Source organism: Lasioglossum baleicum, chromosome 2 (assembly GCF_051020765.1).
Source record: "Lasioglossum baleicum chromosome 2, iyLasBale1, whole genome shotgun sequence".
In the NCBI taxonomy this organism is placed as follows: Eukaryota; Metazoa; Arthropoda; class Insecta; order Hymenoptera; family Halictidae; genus Lasioglossum; species Lasioglossum baleicum.
Window position 1 is genome coordinate 15,792,108 of NC_134930.1, and position 24,497 is coordinate 15,816,604.

At 34.9% G+C, this 24,497-nt stretch overlaps 3 protein-coding genes across 4 annotated transcripts; 1 reads left to right on the plus strand and 2 right to left on the minus strand.

Annotated features, from left to right (window-relative positions):
• Positions 1 to 5: 5 nt before the first annotated feature.
• On the minus strand, positions 6 to 3,905 carry Ankle2 (ankyrin repeat and LEM domain-containing protein 2). Its single transcript, XM_076446366.1, has 10 exons — positions 2,723 to 3,905; positions 2,306 to 2,640; positions 1,915 to 2,223; positions 1,593 to 1,745; positions 1,308 to 1,534; positions 930 to 1,077; positions 740 to 866; positions 545 to 650; positions 344 to 472; positions 6 to 225 (listed from the first exon to the last, which is right to left on the minus strand). Exons 1-10 carry the CDS (start codon positions 2,850 to 2,852, stop codon positions 177 to 179), a joined length of 1,713 nt encoding a protein of 570 aa, XP_076302481.1. The 5' UTR covers positions 2,853 to 3,905; the 3' UTR covers positions 6 to 176.
• Positions 3,906 to 4,253: 348 nt separating this feature from the next.
• On the plus strand, positions 4,254 to 16,024 carry Bmm (brummer). The gene is made up of 12 exons (XM_076446347.1): positions 4,254 to 5,173; positions 10,584 to 10,696; positions 11,300 to 11,419; positions 11,797 to 11,985; positions 12,050 to 12,133; positions 12,208 to 12,384; positions 12,660 to 12,835; positions 13,555 to 13,712; positions 13,788 to 13,875; positions 13,950 to 14,037; positions 14,110 to 14,308; positions 15,097 to 16,024. Exons 1-12 carry the CDS (start codon positions 5,014 to 5,016, stop codon positions 15,312 to 15,314), a joined length of 1,770 nt encoding a protein of 589 aa, XP_076302462.1. The 5' UTR covers positions 4,254 to 5,013; the 3' UTR covers positions 15,315 to 16,024.
• Positions 15,928 to 24,302, minus strand: LOC143220724 (uncharacterized). 2 transcript variants are annotated; one of them, XM_076446335.1, is made up of 21 exons: positions 24,013 to 24,302; positions 23,091 to 23,201; positions 22,813 to 23,001; positions 22,384 to 22,502; positions 22,036 to 22,285; positions 21,743 to 21,955; positions 21,501 to 21,679; positions 21,217 to 21,426; positions 20,966 to 21,125; positions 20,807 to 20,881; positions 20,387 to 20,722; positions 19,990 to 20,149; positions 19,656 to 19,861; positions 19,436 to 19,583; positions 19,138 to 19,331; positions 18,927 to 19,064; positions 18,737 to 18,833; positions 18,310 to 18,386; positions 18,059 to 18,242; positions 17,591 to 17,754; positions 15,928 to 17,502 (listed from the first exon to the last, which is right to left on the minus strand). In XM_076446335.1, exons 2-21 carry the CDS (start codon positions 23,136 to 23,138, stop codon positions 17,347 to 17,349), a joined length of 3,303 nt encoding a protein of 1,100 aa, XP_076302450.1. In that variant the 5' UTR covers positions 23,139 to 23,201; positions 24,013 to 24,302; the 3' UTR covers positions 15,928 to 17,346. The 2 variants fall into 2 exon arrangements, with proteins under 2 accessions (XP_076302450.1, XP_076302444.1); XM_076446329.1 differs by having other exon boundaries at positions 17,591 to 17,757.
• Positions 24,303 to 24,497: the final 195 nt, after the last annotated feature.

Consider the following 24,497-nt stretch of genomic DNA (forward strand, 5'->3'; position numbering starts at 1 on the left):
ATGTACGACGTTCTTATAGATTATTTTAATGACATATAAAATTTGTTAAAAATATATCTCAGTTGTCAAGTTCTTTAAAATACACTAACGTTACTTATAGAAATTATTGTGCGTAATACAAAAAAGTTTATACAGTTTTATTTTTTTACACTGTTCAACACCTGGATTCTTAGCATCTAGGGTGTCAAGAGCAATTTTCTTCTGGATAGCCTTGTATTGTTAGTTCTAAAACGGATAATGCATTACATTGTTACCATGTATATTACACCATAACCATGATATTATATTTATTATATTATTGTAAGAGAGATAAAAATATTAATAATGTGTTACAAGTGGTTACCTGTGTGGATCACGTTTCATAGCAAGCTGCATGTCTTGTTGCCAACGATAAATATTAGGATATGTAGTAGATTTAATCGATGATGGTACTGCATAATAAACAGCATAATCCACTTTTGTTGGTGAAGATCTATAATATATTAATTAAAATATTATACATACATATATACGACAGGTACAATTGTCCTTTGGTAAGCCTTACCCTTCGAGAAAAGTTGCAGGACCTTCCTCTGCAATATGCATTTCATCATCAGAACTGTCTACTATTAATATCGGTGATGATGGTGGTGTAAAAAACTCTGATTCATCTAAAAAAAAAGAGATTGAGCAAATAATATTATTAATTGATTCTATTTAATACAGCAGAATATTTTCTAATAATATTTGTAATATCTACCTAAACTATCTTGGTTCTCCACATTGAACAACGAGCATGATTGTAACTTATTACATATATCATCTATTTCGTCAACTTGTTCCGCTTCCTTTCCTACGTTCGAATTCTTTCGACTACAATGCAAGCTCTGGGAAAAAGTAAAAAGATATGAAGACAAATGTTCGAAACTACATCATTCTATTGTTAATACCTGACTGTATTGAAGTAACTGGTCATAAAATTTGTGTTCTAAATATTTGTCAAGTTTTGCTAAACCTTCCGAGGTACGAAAATCGGCGAAATCATCCAAGAATTGCCAAAATTCCTTCCATGGCACGTGATACTCTTCTGCTAAATCTCTGAAAATAATATACTGCATTTCAATATTTGTTTCATTTAAAAGCAGCACTGACAGGAATAGAAAATTAACGATTGTAATCAGAGATGTGCGAGAACCCGAGAATCCCATATATTCGAGAACCCCGAAAATTTTTGAATATTTTCGGAAATCTTCGAGGTACCTGTCCCGTCCCGACTATCGGGTACCTGACATTTTCGGGTTCTCGCATACCTCTAATTTTTAATGTACCTTCCAATTCGTTCAAGTCCCTTCTCTGTGTCTTGTAATCTCAAGGCTAAGCTATTAATGGGGCTATCCGGTTCGCGCTCACAAACTCTTTTAACTGGAGTCATCATACGAATACTACGTGGAGGTGTTTTCCATTCCTTCCTGAATTCTAATGCACGAGATTTGGTCATTGGACCAGCAAATGCACGTACTTCTAAACGTGGACTTAATGGATCCGATTGTATACTCTATAAAAAAAAGTGTTTAAAATATTTCCTAAAGTACAAACTCAATGCATCTGCATACCATTGGGCTAGTCGGAGAAAAAGGTTCTCCTATAACAGGTTGAAACGTGTTATCATCTGACCTTAATACAGGTACATAATACTGATCTTCCAGTAATAAGCGTATCTCTTTCTTCAATTCTTCATCTTCTTGACACATTCTGCTACATATTATCTGTAACGTTCACAAATAATATGCAAGTTAAAAAATACTTTTGCAGAGAGCTACTAAACACTACTACAAAAACATAAAGAGAATACTGAAAACATTGTAATGAAAAGATACTGAATTCTTATTACATGTATTCTCTGATTCAAGTTTTTAAATATTTTTTATCACGTACATCTATTGGTAGTTGCTTATACTTGTTTGGTAATGTTTTTATACAACATGGATACGAAACAAGAACTTTGACTACATTTTTCAAACCAAATTTAACAGCAAAGTGTAATGGTGTTTCATTCAGTCCTTTATCTGGTGTATTTAAATACAAATCTAACATAATCTGTGCTCGGTCCACATAACTCTTGCATTCATCGCCATAAAGTAACTTTATAAATTCTGCATTTCCAACAGTGTTTAATATTAACTCACACATGTCTGGTTTATCTGCTCTGACTGCAATATGCAATGCATTGTAACGACACCCTTCCTATAGAATATTAAAGAATATATTTTATAGTATGTTCGTAAATGTAAAACATTTGGAAATAATAATAAATGTGTTATATTACTTGTAAAATTGCAGGTGTGTCGCCGCTACCAATTAAATACCGTGGATTTCCCCATAAAGTAGTCTTTACAGCATACAAATCTCCATCTTTAATTAATTTTCTAAAGCCCACCAACTCCTGTGATCGTGGTGCTTTAAAATTACTCGACTTCTCTTCTACAACAGGTATTGCCGCAGGTACTGTACTACTATTGTTATTACACAGAGTTTTCTCAAAACCTGTCTTGGCATATTCTTCGGCTTCTGAACGTTTTTTAAATGATTTCAAACGACCAGTTTTGAACTCCTTAATTACTTTCAACGCTTCTGCTTTGTCCATATAAACTCGAACATTTTCTACAACACAGCAATGCATAATGAGAGAAAGAGAAAAAATTATCAAAAGCACAAACAACATACGAATGCATCGAATGTTTACCTTTCACATTATTTTCTGTGGTTACATTTTCTTCGGGTATATAAACAGCATGAAAAATGATTTCATTTGTCACATTAAAATTGCCACAAGTCATGTTTACTGTTTGTAACATTTGACTGTTTTCATTCATCGCAACTTGTCCCTATTTCAAATTATTTATAGTTTACGTCGTCAAGACATTTATTGGTTATGTGTCGGATTACGATGTATCGCAAAACTGCGCGCATTCATCCTAATGTTTAAAACTTTCTACAGAACATATTTTATTGGATTACACGTACGTTGTTCGTACTGTTTTTACATTAGTAATATCGTTTATCCAAACACGTATCACAAGGTAAATAGTTCACAGTGCATCTAAATACTCTCGAACAATCTGGTAAACTCAGGTAAACTGTCGTTTATAAAATTGAATAAAATAACAGTCCTTCAATGTTTTATAAAATATGTCTTTGAAAGGATGCAAATAAAAGCATGAAATACAAAATCTATTCAAAGTTAGGTTTAATTCTTACAATTAGAAATTCATAAATATGCACGCGCTGCAAAGAGACTATGCTTTGCTTGCCGAATCGAAACAACTTTGTTATATACATTAAAAACAAACTACCGCACTGTAACTGTCATTTATAAAAGCAACCAATCCTAAATGGGTTGCAAGCCATCTGAAGCCATCCACCAATAATTTCAACTGTTTTCTCAATGTGTTTACGACAGTTTACGTGTTCTTTATTCTTTGAAGTTTCAAAAATGTTTTCGGAATTCTACTGGAAGAATGCGTATTGAACGAAAAAACGGTGTAAAGCAAAATTTCTTACTAACACCAGAATATTATTAAACATAGAGTTATCAGTCGCTACATTAATTTTGGTTTAAAACATACTATATAACTTGCTAAATAATGCTGTTTATTATAAATCTAGCCATTTAGTTGAAATCTGGCTCCCTATTGGCTGTCTCACATTGCATAGAACTTGCCGCGAATTTAATTCTAACTTAAATGTTTAAAGTGGATACTTTATACTGGAATTACAAATTTTATTTAGCTTGAATTGTATTGAAAATTTACATGCACCTGTGGGTTTATTGCATAATCGAAAACAGGCCAGAGAAATTGAGGGGAATGCAGTTACCCCCTCTCTGTTATTATCAGATTCCCCTAAATTTCTCCTACATGGCCGGAATTTTCCCTTTCCCTTAGCGCTTACGTGATCCCAGTGATCCCACCATTACTGATTACATCTGATTACATTGGATTACATCGCCTGTGTGATTGCCTCTAAAACATATGTCATATTATCTCCAATACCATTTGTATCGTCTGCATCGTGTCTATATATGCAGAGTTCAACGAACCTGCCAAAATCTCTAAATCTCACGATGCGACGGTCATAGCCGTCCTATTTTATTGTAGGTTATGTTTATTGTGATATACAGGGTGTCCTGAAATATTGTACTTCCTTGATAAGCGAAAAGCACGGACCAATCAGAATGCGGCTACAACGGACGGATTTTGGCTCGTCGACATATTTCGCTGAACATGGCGTTGGCATTGGCCGAGGCAGTATCCGTCCGCTGTAGCCGTGCTCTGATTGGTCCGTGTTTGATTAATCGGTCCTCAACTGCATAACATTTTTGGACCACCTTGTATAATAAACATAACCTACAATAAAATAGAACAGCCACGGAGGATTCAGGCATAAATAGACAAAATGCAAACGATGCAGATGGTAAATGGTATTATTAGGGTAGTGACACAGGCGTGGTACATAGTACATATGTAGTAGGCAGTAGTGCTAATGGTGGGATCGCGTAAGTGCAGTAAATAAGTGCTAAGGGAAAGGGAAATCGAACAATCGAACAGGGTATTCCCCCAGCAAGCGTGCTGGGTGGGCGGAGCAATCACCACACCATCACCGCTAACCAATCAACGGTGCAGCAAGTATTTACAAACCGCACGCGTCATCAAACGTGTATTATCTTGGTAGCTGTTTGTAACGATGTATTTTTTTCTATCGAACTTGAGATTAGTCTTGAGAGTTTGGGAAGACTGTTGTTGTCCGCGAAGGACTATCGATAGTTCGACCTCGGACGTTGCGGGATATACATCGTCGCGAGCGCTTTCCTCACCGACTAATGTGTTCATAGTGTCGTAGAAAAAGGGATCAGTATTTCTTTCCTTTTTCCACGTGAATTTGTTACAACGATTACTTATCCTGTCCGCGATCTATAATAAACAAAAGGAGAACGGGCTAAGGACACACAGACTGCGGGTACAGGAGAATTTCGAAATGAATTTGTCGTTCGCTGGATGTGGCTTCCTCGGTATTTACCACGTTGGTGTGGCAGTGTGCTTTAAGAAATATGCTCCACACTTGCTCTTGGATAAGATTAGTGGTGCATCGGCTGGTGCTATCGCTGCTTGTTGCCTTCTTTGTGATTTACCCCTCGGTGAGTGAACTCCTTTGTTTATACAATCTCACCGATATACATAGCATCTTAAATAATTAATTTGTTTAATCTTGTCTCTTTTATGTGTCCATTCCATGCGTGCTCAACAAATTGTAGCACATCAACAATTGATCTCGCTGTTACTTAATAGTAACAGTAATAGGGTTAGGGTGCAACTGAAAAATTATGTAGACCGTTTTTCTATGAAAAGTAATTGACGCGAGTTTCGGTACATACTCGTTTAACAGCCATGTGGACTATAAAAATGCTTTGTATCTCTAAAAAAGAATGTCATTTCTGAAATTCTGAAATATATTACAAATTCTGCCATATTTTTTCTCTAAGCATTGATGTTGCTGTTTCCGGATTTTTATTTTAAACTTTTCCGTATACTGACCTAAATAATAATAATTTAAAACTATATATTACCATATAGTTTTATTTTACATGAAAGCAATGCTTGCGAGAAGGATTTTCGGCGATTCGAAATTTAAGGGCTAACATTTTCCGAAAAATGTTCTGAAATACCATTGTAGTGTCGCTTTTCGATGAAATTTTGAGAACAGGTTCTTTTTAGATAAAAACAATATTTACGAGAAGAATTTTTGGTTTCGATTAGGTTTGAGTTTTTCAAAATTTTAGGTCATAACTTTCGAGTTTAACGAAAGTCCTTCTCGTAAACATTGTTTTTATACATAATGAGAGTATCTTCAAAATTTCAGTTAAATCGGGTCAGCTCGGTTTTCGGAAAAGTCGCTCTTAATTATGTAAATGTTTGTAAAAGATTACATTATGTTGAAAAGAATTTGGTTTATCGTAGCGCAGTTCATTGCCATGATTGTATAATGCAGCCAATATTTCTGAAAGCTGCAAAATTATTCATAGACTTCATAGTAAAGTTGGTCATCCGTTGGATAAATATTATAAGTAGGTCAAGCTTAGAATCAGCAAATTGGAAGTAGAAGCAAGAACAGTTATCAAATGTTTTTCTTTGTGTGTAGGACTGGTAACAAACGTATAACATTGCAAACAATTACAATAATAGTATGGGCACGAGCAACTACGCACTACGTACAACTTTTTTATACTGATAAGCAGTTAATCGGTTTGAGCAAAAGAGACATCGTTACAACGCATTATCACAGTATTGTCTATATTTTTTTATCCTCCTTAATTCCCCAAATTATCTATCAAATCCTATTTATAAAATAGGTTTCTCTATATATAGACTATTTACTTTTCATCGATTAATTCCTTTTAATTACATTTTAAAATATAAACTGTATTCAATATAAATCTGTAGACAGTTTTATATAAATTTCTTTATACAAAACAATTTATAGTTTTACTTTTATTTACATTGTTTTAGAATCATTTTTCAAACCTGAAAACAGAAACATATGTGGTAGAAAATGTAAACAATCGACGACACGTGCATCAAAACGTGAACGCGTTTAAAAGTTGCTTTGACCTTGTCAAAGCGAAAATTGTGCAATTACATTTCCGTTCGATCCCCAGTTTTATACAGTATTTATACTTTTATATTTAAACTTTGAACACTAATCCGAATACCAAGCATGAATCAATCGGTATCGATCTTATCAACGCCTTTGTTTCGATAGGCTTAAAACGATTCGTCATATTTCCGAGGAATGAACTTAATATCTTCAGAAAAGTCAATCACTCTTTCTTAACTGGACAGCTGCATACGGATCTCGCAATGCTCAACACCCGTAATAAATAGTAATTAAATGTTAAATGTCGAGCGGATACTATACGATTACGCGGAAAACGTTCCGCCGCATAGTCCGTGACCATCCTTATTAAATAAAACAACAGGATGCAGCGGAAATAATATTTGTAGCGATCGGTGCCTAACAGCATCTCAAAATCACTTGCATAATCTATGACGCAAACGTTTTCATAATTGCCTGATATTTGTTCGGAGACACGCACTGCATTTGAAAACAGGTCAGACTCGTGTCTCAAGACGTAGAGCGGCGCACACACGCAGATCGTTCATCCGCATGAAAAACATTCTAGCTATAGTCATCTACAACGTAATCCGTAAGCTTTCTGACAAAGAGCTGCCTACAAAAAGTACGGCAGCGTCGACTCCCGCAACGGATGTTCTCCGAGCCAAACCGGAAAAACAAGTTCGAAGTATATTTACACATAGTCCAATTTACATTTGACCCACATATTCTACATATAATACGCCTATCACTTCCTATCGCTATCGATTCAATGCCCGTTAATTTAAAATGCTAAACAAAATATCAAATTTATTGCAGTAGCTAGTTAGCAACCCATCCGGCGGAACAGGAAACTGCATCTATTTACAACTTTTGAACTATTTTTCTTTTTTTTTTTAAACAATGCAAGTTTATAGGCGACCAGCGGTCTAAAATAAATGACTGTTTTCATCAATAGCTAAGATAAATAACAGAGATCGTTACTTGGTATCATATTTTTGTTGTTTATCAAAGCAAAAACATAACAAGGGAGGAAGTAATAATCATGTACCTCGATAGGAAACCTTGTTCGGGAAAAATGCGCGCGTGTTTCAAAATAAATATTCGATATCTCTTAACTTATTAGTACGATACGATTAGTAGAATACTAATCGTATTCTGTAAGAGACGTTTCTTTTTCTCTACTTTTGATACTCGTGGTAAACATACAATTTATTATGAAAATACGATTCGTTTATTAATTAAGAAATGGCAAAGTATCTCTGGAGCGTGTTTATCATCACGGCTCAGGCCTCTTAATAATTTAGCGTGATATTTTGCAGTGATATACAGATAAATGAACTAATTTACACAGTAGTTTATAGTGACTAGAGTGACTATAGGTAGAGGTAAATAGACGGAAACGGAACACGTTTGAAACGTTAGGTTTCTCTTTGTAACTTTAAAACGTGCCGAGACGGTGCGTGATAACAATGGAGCGTTGGGTCTTCCAGGTAAATGACCACGGAAATTCTAGGTAACAAGTCTTTCGAGATTTATGGCAGGTCCATTGTCGAAAATGGGAAAGCTTTTGCCTAGAGATTTTCTACGAAAGATCGTCCTTGGTGAGCAGGGGCTAACCGTTTTATAAATACTTAGGACAGTAAAGTAGGGAAAGGCCCCAAAAGTAGGTATGTAGTAGGTAGTTTTTATTTCTGTTCTGTCGACAGCTGCTATGCACGTTTAGAAGGTTTGCTTTCGAGATAAGTTCCGTGCGTATCGTTTAGACCAGCCCTTTTTCGGAGTTTCGAGTACATTTTATCTCTGTACTCATTTGGACATGGTATACATAATCTGTGTCATACGATATAGTATCAGTAACATAGTTTAAGAGCACATTGTTGCGAGATTATATCCCCTTGAAAAAGATAAAGCCTACACTATTCTTGATATTTCAGTTTGAAGTATTTTCTTTTCAGTCCCCTTTTGTTTTTCAGAGCCACGTGTCTATTACATTCTATCTGTGGATTTGTAATAGCGTTTTCTATGTGAATTTAATATATATAATACAATTACTAATATTGCACATGAAAGTATTGTGCAGTGGCAAATTAATTTCTCTTTATTCGATTGTTATATTATCTGATACCATTTATCGAAAGTGATGGTTAAAGCCTAGACAATCATTTGAAAAGTAGATGTTGACTGCGATATGTTGGTTAATTTTTTTGATACATACATATCGTAATAAAGTTCAAAGGGTATCTTTGTATTGATATTGTATGTTGTATTAAACATTTAAATTTTTATAATGCACGTGGTAATCATTTTGATAAATAATTTTAATTTTACCAAATTTTCCGAACACGCGAATAAATTATAGTTCAAAACGAAATCTGTTTTGGAGCCAACGATTTGGGAATCCTAATCGCTAAACAAATGGACATTATGCACACACTTCCGTTCCGTTTACCAGCATCGATAGATGGGACTATTGTATCTAAATCAAACAAAGGAATGTTTGCCTTTGTCGGAAGGCAGTGCTAACTCGTGCGATAAAAGATAAGAGCTTGTCCATATGTATGCGACCTGCATATATAAATATTATCCAACTGTTTTTAGAAGACATAATTCACGTCAGATTGACGAAATCAGTGAGTAATGATAGGCACACACAAGACGAAAATGTATAACATTTGCATACATATTGAATCATGTTTTGAATTATTAATTATAATGCTAAGTTAATGCTAATAATAATAGGGTTACTTCGGATCATTCTATCAGAATAATATTTCCTGCAACAATTGGACATAGATTATTTTCAATTTGGAAGTTTTATTAAAACAGTTAGTTTATTGTTTTAGTTATGTCGAATTTATTGTTATAAATTTGTTAGTTAAATTCAATAAAATCTTTAAAATTCTACTCATTACTATTTTTATACCTACCACAACAATTACAAATAGTTATACTACTCTTGATTAAAAACAAATTCGATTAACAATAAGTGCAAAAATGTATAAATAAATATTTTTTTTTATACGGTACAGAATGAGAAAATTTGATCCCAGTTCGAAAAAGGTAGAAAATAAAATTATTTTCTAACGTTATCTTTATCGTTTAAAGGTACTAAAAATTGTTCTAATGCTTTGCTGTTGAAGTATAAATTGTTGGTACAATTTTAATGTACATCGGCATGTCCAGCCAAGGGTAACACTACGCGTGGATAACATTTAGCCTTCGCCGCGTTGAGCGGCAATTAGCCAGGAAAGACGTAAAATAAATAAAACGTGTTTACAGCTGTGAGAGATAGAGAGGAAGCAAGTGCGTTTGAATTTACAATCTCTCTCTCCATTCTCTCTTTCTCTCTCTCTCTCTTTCAAACGCGGAGGCAGGTCACACGGAAGCACAGTATGTATAAAATGTAAACACGCTCCGTTTCGAAATCGCGGACGATACTGTGCTCGTGTCTCGTTATACGTTTTCTATTGTCAAACGAAGTACATACAACGAGATTTGCTTAAATAGATAAAATGACCTTGCGGCGTCCATGACTCTTCTACCGGGACAGTTTATCTTTGCGGAATCCCAACATGTCTCCCATGATGATAATTGCGAAATCCGTATCACTGTTTTTCATCTCAACAAACATATTTTTCGAAATCAATCGATGAACTGATTGAGAAATATTTCGGTGTACAAGAACACGTTTAGATATCGCGATTAACGTCTAATCTATACACGATAAGATAAGCTTCTTGCTTTTTGGATTTATCGTGTTTGGAACGAAATGATTAACAGTTATTTAACTAAAGTTCGTTTTTTTCATGAATTAAGATATAAACGTGTTCTACTCGTCGAAGTTTTCACATGATAATTTTTAATAACGTCCGATTTGTTTCCTTACACGATAACAGTTGCATGAATGTTTATGTTGTTTCTTTTTTTTTCAGGGGAGATTACGAGTAATGTATTGCGTGTAGCTCGAGAAGCACGACAACGAACTCTTGGTCCGTTCAGTCCATCCTTTAATGTACAAGACATATTGTTAGAAAGTTTGCAGAAGGTACGTATCATTTACAGACGATGATTTTCTAAAATACTAAAGCAAAAAAAGATTCCACAGAAAACAGAACAGTATATTAAAGTCTTAATTAAATACTGGGCAATTATTTTTTCATTTTGTCCTTGTCAATCAAAACGATATTTGCACACTTAAGAATTTCTTTTGGTAGGTAGCATGATGGTACTAATCATAATTGTTTAGTTCTCTATTATATAAGGAATTAATTAACAGTCTAGACGTTAATACTATTCAAAATATTGTAAAAAAGGAAGATCCTATGACGAAAAACGTGCCACCTGATTTGCATACTAATTGTATGTACATTTAGGAACGTCACGTTATAAAAAGAGCTCTTCAATCACTTGGTGCCAGACTCTGGGAAATACATATGAATAATAGTACTTCTTCCGGGTATTTTCTGATTAGAAATTTTCATTTTTCTGAATAATATTTTGTTATGGTAATTAAATGAATCGTATGAATTATAAATGAGTAGCCGGGCACACGGGGTTGTCTGCAAACGGGTTAAATGTAATCAAATATTATTTGGCACGGTGAATGGTATGTATTTTGTTTACGATTGAATTTTCATATCTGTTGCAGTTCCTTCCCCACGACGCTCACATTCGAGTGAGCGGTAAGCTTCACGTCTCCTTGACGAGAATTTACGATGGGAAAAATGTAATCGTGTCACAATTCTCTTCTAGGGACGATTTAGTGAAGGTAAGTAAATGATCTAGAGCAGTGGTCCCCAACCCCCGGTCCGCGGACCAGTACCGGTCCGTGGATCAAATGGTACCGGTCCGCCCAAGGAACATTAAATACAATTATGTAAATACAATTAAATTAAAATTATTAAATCAGAACAATCTGAAATATAAACAATCAACGTCCCTCTCCCCCCCCCCCCTTCAGCGGGCCGCGGTAAAATTATCAAACATTGACCGGTCCGCGACGATAAAAAGGTTGGGGAGCACTGATCTGGAGTATCTAGACCTAGACTCGTGCATATTTTTATTGTCGTATAATAGAGGTTGAAGTTGGAATGCATGTTTACTAATTAGATTATGGATTTATGACATAACTTTGATTTCTTACAGGCACTACTGGCAAGTACATTTATTCCATTATTCTCCGGCCTCGTTCCACCACGGTTTCATGGCGTCAGATACATGGATGGTGGTTTCAGCGATAATCTTCCTACACTTGATGAAAACACCATTACTGTTAGCCCCTTTTGTGGCGAAAGCGATATCTGTCCTAGAGACGCGTCTTCTCAACTATTCCATGTAAGTCACTGATTATTCGAACAAAATCAAATGTTATAAACTAACGAATATTTGTCATTTCTAGGTCAATTTTGCAAACACTAGTATAGAACTTTCTAAACAAAACATATACAGGTTTATGAGAATACTTTTCCCGCCGAATCCGGAGGTAATTATTCTTATCTTGTTTATAAAACGAGCTCTAATTTTCACATCATTGTAAATTACATATTTCTATTGCAGATGCTTTCGAATATGTGCAAGCAAGGATTCGATGATGCATTAAGATTTTTACATCGTAATAATTTACTTAATTGCACTCGATGTTTGGCTGTGCAGTCCACGTATGTTGTTTCCGAGACTCTCGATGATAACATGGAATATGATCCCGAGTGTGTAGAATGTAAAATGCATAGACAGGTAAACATTTGAGGGATTGCATGATTACTAGAGGTGTGCGAGAACCGGGTCGAGAAGAGTCGAGAATTTTATTCGGGATTGTAACGAGTTCTCAAATATATCAGGACTCCCGAGAATATTAGGGATTATTCCCGAGCATGTTAGGGCCTTCGTATTCCGAAATTTTCGAATTCTCGCAGGCCTCTCATTAGTTTAATTACAAATTAATAAATTTGTAAATAAATTATATATTACAGTTTAAGCATATTAACTAATTACACATACTATTATTGCAGGAAGCATTAGTATCAAAGTTACCTGAAACAGTTCTGACTATATTGCAAGATGCAATCGATTCTGCTAATAAAGGTCTAATTAACTGGTTGTTCAAACATCGAAGTGTAAAACTCCTATCGTTACTTAGTCTACCATACACTTTGCCTGCGGATGTAGTCTATGCAACTTTTACGAAGTAAGCATCTTCTAAATTTCTTTATTAGTAGTTAGAATTGTCTACCGCGATTTCTTTAATGATATTTTTTATATAGATAACAAACTAACAAGCATGCAACATTGTTTACTTAGAGTTGCATACAGTTTAATTAATTGAGTATAATTACAACATTTTGCTTGGATGCTCAAATTGAAAACTAACGGCATGTTTGTTATTTCTAACCGATCAGCGTGTTTTTACCTGGGTATAAAGCTGTGATAACATATATATTTTAATTGTGATTTATTTTTTTTTCAATACGTTGTGCAATTAAAAGCAAATTAACATTATGCATGTGGTCGTAGTATGATTGGTAACAAGATAGATACTCGCACCTTGGAATACAAAGTAGTTGGAAATGTTCTTCTTAGACCTCCGCCGACGATTTCTTGTAACATTCATAACACGTCTCCTGGGTAAGCAGTTGCTTCGTACTAGCTTGCTTGCTTTGCACTTGCTTACTTTGCGCAACTGATTTCGAGTTGTATTCGCAGCAAATGATTTTACATTTTACGATCTCACTAACACTTCTGCATTATTTGTATTTATACATTCATGTACATGTTTTTATAATTTTAAACCATAATTGTGTGCATGCTCGTCCATTGCTGCCGTAGGAAACTAATCCTCTGCGTATATTGCTTTTTCATGAATTTATTTTTTAAAAGTTTTTTAAGACGGCCATAGATCATTTTCAGATTCGTTTTAAATGCTCCGAAATTGCGAAGAAATTTGTTAGAATTGAGAACATTTTTCTTAGAACAGTTGAACGTGCTGTTCCCGAAGATTAATATATATTACGAACGAGTACCACAAACTATTAGGTGTCGTTTGGCTTTCACAGAGTATGGACCAAGTGAGTGCAATTATTTACATAATATATGTATTAGTAATAAAAATTTCAATAAAAAGAATATTTGAAATGTTTCAGATATATATAGTAAGGAAGTGATAGATGAGACTGAGAGTATGTACAAAAATCAAAAGAATCTGAATCTAACCTTACAGTACAATGAAATGTAAGTTTAGCAATTTTAACAACTGTATTTGTTATAAATTACCAAATATTATATATGTTGCTCATACTTTCTAGGCAACCATGGAATGCTAATAAATCAACATGTGTTATAAATATGTCCGATCTTACACCAGTTGATGATACCTTAGAAGATATTCTGCAGGTATAGAATAAAAACGGTCTTTTAATAACGATGATGAAGTCGTCTGAGCCTCATAATTATAAAAATTATTAGGTAACTACGGAGCAAGAGGCTGTTATGGCATATTATTACATGGATGATAACAATAAAGTGCAAGTAACAGAGATATACGATGTCACAGATTCGGACTCGCATGCAATGTTATCTATAGATGAAGTTGAAACCAATAAGAAGTTGCAATTCGACGAATGGGATGATCCCACGTGGTATTCGCAGCATACGCTTAACGATGGTAACATACTAATCAAATCTAATTAATGAACAGCGATCAAACGTTAGGGCTACTTTCATAAATAGATTACTTTACATTGAGACTATTAACTTTTAAATGAAAGTCTAGCGCCGCTAAATTTTTCTTATTTTTAAATATTATTGGTAGTACTACTAAATTCGTGATAGCCGAAGTCGAAATCGGGTCAGGTAGGGAACCCGAAAAGTTTTATTGTTCCGAGACCCGAACACGAACCCGAATCATAGATCTTCGAATTCCCGACCCGACCTAACATCGACTTTGGTTACCGAGTATCACTAATTTTCGGGTCCCGACCCGACCCGAGGCTCGGGTACCCGCCCACCCCTACTGTTTAATTAGAACTAGTAGTAGCGATGGTGAACCTGCAGAACAGTTACCTAACCCAGACCTATGATTTTTGGATATGCTGTCGAAATTTCGAACAATTTTTACATTTGCATATTAGCGGCGGGCGTTAACCACCAATATTAAGAACACAGACGCACAAATATGGAGAAAATTCATTATAGTAGCACAGACAGTTTTCTTTTTAATATCGTACAAAGGAGAAAGTTGTTAAAAATATTGAGATTTATAAGCAAGTAGCTGTTCTATAGGTTCACTGTACTGGTGTTTGCGAATTGCGAGTATAGATTTAGCAATGTCCTCATTTTGTATTTTATAAAGAGAAATAAATATTAGTTATAATGATAGATGCTTGATTTATTTGAATTTTGATAGTATTATTGTAAGAGGGATAGGAAATAACATTGAAAATGTTGTTTCAGTTTTCACGACCGAGTCTTTATACACTGATGGAAATCAGCAGAGTATGGAGAATTTGTCAGATATATCTTTAGACGATATTCTAGAAGGGTCAAATATTTCTTCCGACCCAGAGAGCGAATGGGCAGTGTCGAAAGATCCGCAAGTAATACAAGTTTCCAATCCTCCCGATAGCTGGCCAGAAGTGGATCAACCATCGTTGAGTGTATACGATAAATAATTTTTTTTACGATTATGCAGATGAAGGATGTGTATGTAGACCTATCTTTTCTAACGTTACCAAGTATAATTTATATGTAATACTTTCACAATCAAACGATATCATATTGTAGCACGATTTATCACTCTAGTTCAATGTTGATATCGTGTTTTATAAACTTCGATGAACCAAGGTACTAAGAAAGATCAAATGTATACATAGACACGTGCACAATTTTATAAAACAAAATAGTTTATGATATCGTTTGTTTTATAAACTTCGATGAACCAAGGTACTAGGAAAGATCAAATGTACACATAGACACGTGCACAATTTTATAAAACAAAATAGTTTATGATCTGTGTTTTGTACGCTGATAAATAGAAGATACGAGCCACGTACGTCCATGGGATATTAGAGTATCTTTAGTGGATCAGACACAGTATTTTTGACTAGTAATGAACTTCGTTAGAGAAAGTTTATCGACGTTATTGAATACTTGCTAGGGCAAGTGATAGTAGATCTCCCAGAAAATAGACTGACTGTAAAAAACATTGTAAATATCATCAAATGGAAATTTGTTTCTGGTCTAATTCCGGTTTAATTCCACGTTGAATGATTATTTAATGATTAATATGTAGAGAGAGAGAGAGCGCGCGAGAGAGAGAGAGAGAGAGAGAGAGAGAGAGAGAGAGAGAGAGAGAGAGAGAGAGAGAGAGAGAGAGAAATGTGCGTTGAACAAGATAAAGTATCAGTTACCGATCAAGTTATTGCCAGTTTTCTTAAGTTATATTATAATTTTATGCACTGGACAGGGATTAACTATGTTCCGTAAGTACTTCTGTACACAAACAAATCGTTGTGAAACCAATTGTACAATTAACACGTTGTGATAAATACTCAAGGAAATGATAAAATTAGTTATTTAGATTAGACTAAGAGAAAGAAAATTTGTGATCGCATACAGCTGGAACTGAATGCCAATTAACATACAAAGTTTTTATATCGCTTATTACTGACATGATCATCGTTAAGGATGACTTGCTTATTTTCTAGTGATAAATTAATTATGTTTATTAAAGGGTGAGTCATCTTTTACGAGTCAAGAATATATTAGATTAAATACTGTTGTATGATAAAAGGCTTCTAGCAATTATTACTGTGTAGCACAATTTCTGTATACAATATTTTAGTAAATTATTTTTGTAAGCAATATGGTTAAACAAACTAGCACACTACAAATATTGTTGTAAGATTACATTTAAGTACTCGTTGTATGATCGATTTATCAATTTAGAACAAATTTAAAGAAATTATTTCGTATATTAAAATTTTACAAACGAAACTATGCGTGTCCTATACTATTTTTCCATAACTTGTTTATATTATATTACTGCAGGCTGATTTTTACTTTATATTTTTTAAATATTATCTATTCCCAATATCGTAAATTTGATTATAGCTCTCAAACCCACGAATGACATTGCTTAATCTAGTAGCTTAATAAATAATTGATCGATTGAAACCTGAAATATATTTGAAACTAATAAAAGAATCGAAAACACTTATATATGTATATCGAACTGATGTAACATCAATGGTTGCCATACTGCATTTAAACGTTCAAATCTATTTAGTAACGATATGAAAAGGGTAAAGACGAATAAAAAATGGAATATTTATTACATTTTTTAATATAAAACAAATCGTATGTATAAGTTATATATACAATAATTGAAACCGTCCTCAAAGCAATATTTCGAGGTAAAATGTTCTTTGTTTCATTTTCTTTTGCTTTCGTAGAAATAATTTATTGCACGAGCGCACAAAGTATGTACCTACGCTTAATTTTTATAAAATATATCGTCACCGATAAACATTGATCATTAATGAAGAAGAATTCATAATTTACAATTTTAAATTGCATACATAATTAAAACCTCATATCTCCGCGTGAAACATAATATACAAAAAGACACCTCATTACATTCCTTCTTGGCAGGCTCCAATTATTTCAATGTAATGTGAGACATTATTAATTATTTGAACATGTTCAGGCTGAGTCATCTCCTGGGGCAGATGTAGAATTTCTTTGAGGCTCGATTTGAGTTCTATTTTGCGCAGTCCCCGTTGCAACAGCTACTTTGTGTTGCGCAGCTAAACAATGTACTTGCTGGAGCTGTACAGGTTTAACTAGAGTTCTCTGTAACTGTAAAACGAACGAATATAAAATTCAATTCGCAAAGATGTATTGTTTGTAATAAAACCAGTTGCGAGAAATATATATTCTGACGTACTTGTTGCTGTGTTAGTGTCGCCACACCAAGACTTTGGGTTTGTTGACTGCATTGCCCTGTAGAAGCTCTAGCATGCAAGGATTTTGTCAATAAAGTTTGTTTATTTGCAGGTACTACTTGGGAAGAAGGTGTCGTCTGAGACGCCATAAGCACTGGTTTCGTTGCTGCTATAAAGTATATTATTTTTAACATATCGCATTTCGTAAGAAACAAATTTTATATTTCCTTCGGTGCAAGAAGGTATTCAGAAAAAGAAATATGCCTATATACAGAATGCTTTACAATAATCAAATCGATATACAGGGTCTAGTAGAGGAAAGAAAATTTTTTAAGCCATTATTTTTCATGTTTTAAATTTCCTTGTAACTGTTACTGAACACCCTGTATAAAAATATTTCTTGTACATAATTTCCCCTGTGTTCAGGGGACACACTGTACACCGATGTATAGTTCTCTCAACGAACTTACCCATTATAGGAGTTAACACCTGTTTGTTACCAGATAATATCAACTGACTCGCTGTCACTGTCTTAGCCACAGTTACTAGTTGATTTGGCAAAACAGTAGACTTAACTTGATTCGGTTGCACTTGACGGGTCATATGATTAAGTCTTGGCTTTTGAGATCCAACAAGTTGAATAGCTTGTCCACCCTGAAATATATTTGTTTCTCTCATTATAATCATGGAATTGCAACAACAATGCTTCCGAGTAGATTACCTGTGACAGGGTGACAGAATTACTGCTACGTATGTTTTGTTGTGACAATCCTTTAACTCCAGAAGGTATTATCTGGGCTGAAACAAACGCATTGAAATACATTGACTTTCACAATAATTATTCATCAAGTCATTCCATAAGTCGTGTTATTTTTTGATCGCACTTCATGTATACGAACGTCAATGAGAATATAATATACAATGGGACCTCGATAAACCGGATCCCGATTATAAACAAATATGCGTTTAAATATGATTATATTATGAAGGAAAATAAATTTTCAAAAATTTATTTTGGAATATAATGTACATTTTAATTATTTCGTCGGGTCTCGATTATTCATCGGGCCTTAATTTATCCGGGCTGTTTGTCTCCCGATCAAGCCGGTTAATCAAGGTCCTACTGTATAATCAAAAATGATTCTTACCAATTGGTAATGATAAATGAGTATTGGCAGGATTAGCTATTACTACCGTTGGTGTACTTCCAGCAATGGCCGTGGTAACAACTGTAGTGGCTACCATCTAAAAAGACGGCAATATTTTGTTAATCATATTTTGCATTCTACGATGCAGTGATCGAAAAGTGCAAAACGCGTGAAATTTAAAGAAACTGACACTAGAAACCGTGGTGCAAGTATTGGTTGCGGACGATATAGGCAGGGAAACAATGACTCCTGTAGGTGTAACAGAACCCGTCGTCGCTGACACGTTTAGCGACATCGTAATAGGCTGTGATAATCCGGGAAATGATACCTGTCGTACAACGAATAGTACAGTAGTATTTCATCTTCTAGGCCATACGTAGAAATAAGCAGCTCTCCACAACCTGAACATTTTGAAGACCGTTGATCGAGTTTGGCAGACTAGTAAGATTTACGCCCTGCAAGTTTACGTTAGCCGATTGCGGTGTACTCATTGGGTTCGTAGACTGATTATTCTGACTGGAAGAAGCAGTTAATCGTTCCAGCAAAGAAGAACCGGAATTAATTCCTGGTATTGGATTATCTGCAGACGGCGTCCCTGTTGGTATCAAATATAACACGTTAGGTTTCAAATAATACATACACTACTGCTTATAGATTGTCCAACAACAATTTCAAATCTTGATCATCAATTCATCGTACCTGCTAATAAAGCTGAAAGTCCTGGCATGGATAACCCTAGGGTCGAAGTAGGATCCTGTACCCGAGCTAATCTTACAGCTGTTGCTTTCACCGGTTGCTGTTTGCAACCCAGCTGTCCTGTTAAAGCTGAACTTAAACTCACCCTTACCTGGAAACACACATTCGTTTCATTCACGTGGCGATTTTACGTTTCGAGTACCAACGAATTTAATTGACTTACCTGGCCGGTAGTATTTGGAACATTAATAACATTTCCATGACTAAGAACTCTAGACGGGATGGAAGCATTCAAAGAGATCCTTCGCGGTTGAACTTTCTGCTGCGTTAAATTGGCAGGACTACTATTTAATAAACTAAGGATCGCAGCGTTGTTTGACTTATTCGTAGTCTGTGCACTATTGTTCATAGCGGCAGCTGCCGCATTAGCTAGAAAAATGTTTCGGTACATTCTTTAGGTTTGCTTTATGTTTTAATCGGTTTGCTGTCACACGTTTATGAATCGTTGCCAAAACAAATGGCGACAGCAAACGTGTCAGGTAAACACTATGACGAACCTGCAGCCTGTTGTTGAAATTGTTGAGCAGAATTCATGAGTGATGTTACAAGAGCAGTTATAGCTGGATTAGTGGAGTGTTTCTTAAATGGTACTTCATTTTGGCTCTGACTAACAGTTTCCGCGACACAATTTTGAGTGCCAGCTTGCAACTGAGCTTGCTGCACAAGAAGATAGTACGAAAACATTAGTATAAAGTCACACTCTAACGCAAGAAAAAAAGAGTGAAACTGCAGAACAGCTACCTACCCACTGATTTCGATGAATTTTGGATATGTTATAAAATTGTTCAAAATATCGATCGCTACAACATATATAAAAATCATCGAAATCGGAGGGTAGGTAGCTGATCCGCGGGTGCATCACACAAAGTATTATTTATAACGCACGTATCTTACCAAGACTGGAACGTTTGTGGAGGTGGCATTGTTAATACTATTGGTTGACTTTTGTTGGAAAACTAATATTCCAGATCCGTTGCAGGAGCTACCATCAGTTACCGACATTGTAGAATTGTCAATTTGTACAGAGGTGGAAGCGTTCGATCCACCGTTGGTCAAAGATTGCCCAGGGCTCATTGATGTAGTCTCGTTCTGGGCAATAACTTGCGGTATATTTGTTGCATCTACGCATGCCAGATTATTTTGTGCAGATGTGGTAGCTTCTGACATAGCTTTCATCGAGGCTACTTGACCAGCTAAAGTGTTCAACTGGCCCTGAGCTCGAGATAAGATCTGAAACAATTATTGTCGTACAGGGTGTCCCAATGCGAAATGTCAAAAGGACAAATTTACACAAAAAAGGAATAACTTGTCTACCTGCTGCGCTACGTGTTGCGATTGAGCTTGCTGTAACTGCTGAGCCACTAATTGCGCTGCTTTTGCTTGTTGCGCCTGAAATCGTATACTCATATCAACATTATGCACGAATAGGTAAGACAAATTAATTTCTCTTAGGTAATTAGAGAAAGTTCGTACCTGTTGATGTGCTCGTTGCATACCAGGGGTACATGTTACACGAGGGACCTGCCCTGGTACAACATGTTTTATCCGAACATTTTTCCTACCCTCTTCCGTGAAGATTTCTGTGAACTGCTGGATATAGTGATTTGCAAGAACTCTCGTACCTAATGTAAACCTGTACAAACATTGAAAACAAATTATTTGCTTGCCAAAATTTTTGGCGTAAATCCATATAATCAGCAGTCTATAATTGAAAATATACTGACCGACACGCAGATCCGTTTTTCTCTCCTTCACGGTGGTTCTTGTCCATATAAAGCTCTCCCAGGTACTCGGAATTAGAAGGTCTTTGCAGAATTGAGAGCTTTATGTGATCTATCTCACCTTGACTTCCTCCAGTTTCTAATATATACTCCTCTATAACTTGTGGCAAACAGTCTTTTGTTTCTCGAGGGCGCTCGTATGCTTTAGCAAATCTACCCATGGAACATTGTGAGATTAATATAACGTGTTGTATGAAGACAAAAATTTCTGTGAGAAGGTAACAAACCTTAGAACATCGATGGGTGAATTTGGAGGAAGTAAGGGTGGGTTTGTAAGAGAAGGCGGTGGACAGGCAGTGGTTGTAACTACTCCTCTCTTTGCTCTTAATTTTTGCATTAAGTCTTGTATTGTTAATCCTTCTGGTTGTGCTAATTGCTCCAATTTTCTTTTGCGATTTACTGTGACCTGCAAAGAACAATATTACAATCTTAATGCAGTTAACGCCAAAAAAAAAATAAATCGACTTACCTGAGAAAACTTTTTGGCTTGTCGCATAAGTTGGTGATCTGTAAGAAGGGATTTAGACTGCCGTAGTCTTGTTGTAGCTAAACTAGGTATAGGATTTGGATCCAAGCATAGAGGTCCCTGGGTAGCTGCAACTAAATGTGATTCTAACATTAACCGTTCTTCATGACTCCAGTCTCCATCGCTAGTTAAAGTCGATACGTCAGAGAGAACACTCTGAAATGTTAGAAAAGGTACATTAATTTATTGCGTTCTTCATGGCTGGTATTCCCTCAATATAGCAACGTGTTCGTTACCTGCGTTGTAGGCTTAAGAAGCACATGATGAACTTCGGCTTTAGTATGAGGAAATGCTTTTCTGTAATCTCGAACTTCAGCTATGATACAGCCGTCATAAAATAAATGAGAATGACTGGATTCCAGTTGCTCTGCTAACATCGCAGGCAACTGACCATTATCTATACACGACAGCAATTCACCCTGTTCGTAACCCATCAGTTGTGTTTCAGCTAATATTGTATTTTTATCATATTGATTTCCCTTATCGCTGTCGAATTAAAATCGTATGATTAAATTTCACTTGGTATATTTTACGTTTAGCGATATATAAAAAACAATTTCGATTCATCGGTACAAATTGCTCACCTATTTCTTACAGCTAATGAGTATCCTTTATTACCAGCATAGAGATTAACAATTAATGTGTGCAAACCCTCTCTTTGCACCAATCTCCCCAAAAGATCACATTCATTTTCAAGGTTGTTCTGTTCAATTAAAAAAAAAAAGATAGAAACAATATCTTAGAATTAATTTGATTATTCTCGTGGATATACACTACTGTGCAAAAGAAAGGAGCACCCAGTATAATTATAAGATATAATGACAAACAATATCTTTATGTAGAAATTGTATTGTACAATGATTGATTTATTGCATTTAAAGTACTAGATAATCTGCAATAACACATATTCTCAGAACTATTCAATTAAACAGCAGCAATTTTCTATTAAATATGGCTGGTTGCTTCTTTCTTTTGCACAGCAGTGTGCATATATGTAGAAGAATTACACATACCAGGACTGAATCAGGAGTGGCATGAGGAACTTTGGTAAGTTCTTCAAAATATAATCTAGTTAGCTTAGACTGTATGCTATGTTTAGAATGACTCTGTTCCTTTTTCTGAGTGGATGACTTGTCAGATGAGTTCAAAGAATTTTGTCCTTGAACACTTTTCCAACATTTAGACACTTGATTAATCATATCCTGTGTGAGGAATGCAAACGCAAATATAAATAAATGCAATTCCTGGAATGAACTTCAGCGATCACCAAAAAAATTATTTGCTACAATACCTGAGCCTGCCGACACGCATCTTCTAAACTACAGGCTGTACCAATCATTTTAATTTCTGATTACTAACACCATTTAATGTCATATCTGATACAATAATAAATCTTCAAGATCTGAAATAGTATTATTAAGTTTTAATACAAAACAGAACATATTGCAACATAGTTTAAAATTAATATTTGAGAGGGCTATTTTTTGAGCAAGCAGTTATTGTCTATAGCAACAATGCTATAGAATTGTAACTTTACATGGAGTAACAGTTTTATCATGAAGCAATATAACATGTACTCATAAGTGAAATTATTATTATTATTATTATTATTATTATTATGCTAAATGAAATATATGTATTTCAATATTATATAAAAACGCTTTGATATAGCTTATAGAAACATTGTATATTATAAAGAATTCTATTGGAGTTACAAGTAAACAAGAAAAAGCAATTGGAGTTACAAGTAAACAAGAAAAAGCAATTGGAGTAAAGCTTTCTAGAACATACTTTTTTTATATACAAACATAAAAATTGATGAATTTGATTAATTCTAACATAGAAACGACGTTAAATTTTCCGGATAAGAAACGAATTTGTGTATTGTTTGTTGATGAGTCTAGTATGTTTCTTATCTCATCTATGAAATATTATAGCAACTATTTCGAATAGAGTAATTGCAATAACTGTGACTAATAGTTCTAGTAAAAGACTATCAACAATCGGAAACTAATATCGAATGAGCGAAATATACAAAATGAAAAAGTTATTTACGACAGGGGACCGAGCGTACGGGAATATGCTTTAACCACAGCGTGAGTCTACCGAATGTCAAAACAAGCACGCTATGTGAGAGGTTATGTAAATGTTCGTAAATTAACGTTACGTACACAGAAATGCTTTCACCGAAATGTACATGTTGTATTATTTACCTTGAAAGGATCCAAAAAGTGATCTAATGGTAAACATTGGGCACAGGATGTGACTCAAGTCAATTTCCTTGTCATAACCTCACACCGATTGATAAATAATACACAAATTTACAGACAGTGAGAATACTTGTCAACAAGTCCTGATGTTCAGCGAAAATTATTTGGCGTCAAATAAATAATATTTACAAGTCGGAAACGTCATTTTAGGACACAATGTAACCTATTATACAAACACCACACACAAGCATAGACTGGAAAACTGATCACATTTCTCTCTGGCCAGATATTCAATTTACATTACGCGAACTCGGCCAACGTTAGACTATCATAAAGGTCAGTTTGTTGTTCCGCGTGGAACACTGACCTCTTCAAAAAATACATTCGCATAAAAGATAATTGATAAAAGAAGTTAATAATATTGCAAGATTTGAATAATTTTGCAAAAGGTCCCTGGAAAAGATTAATTCCGCGTAACTCAATATTTA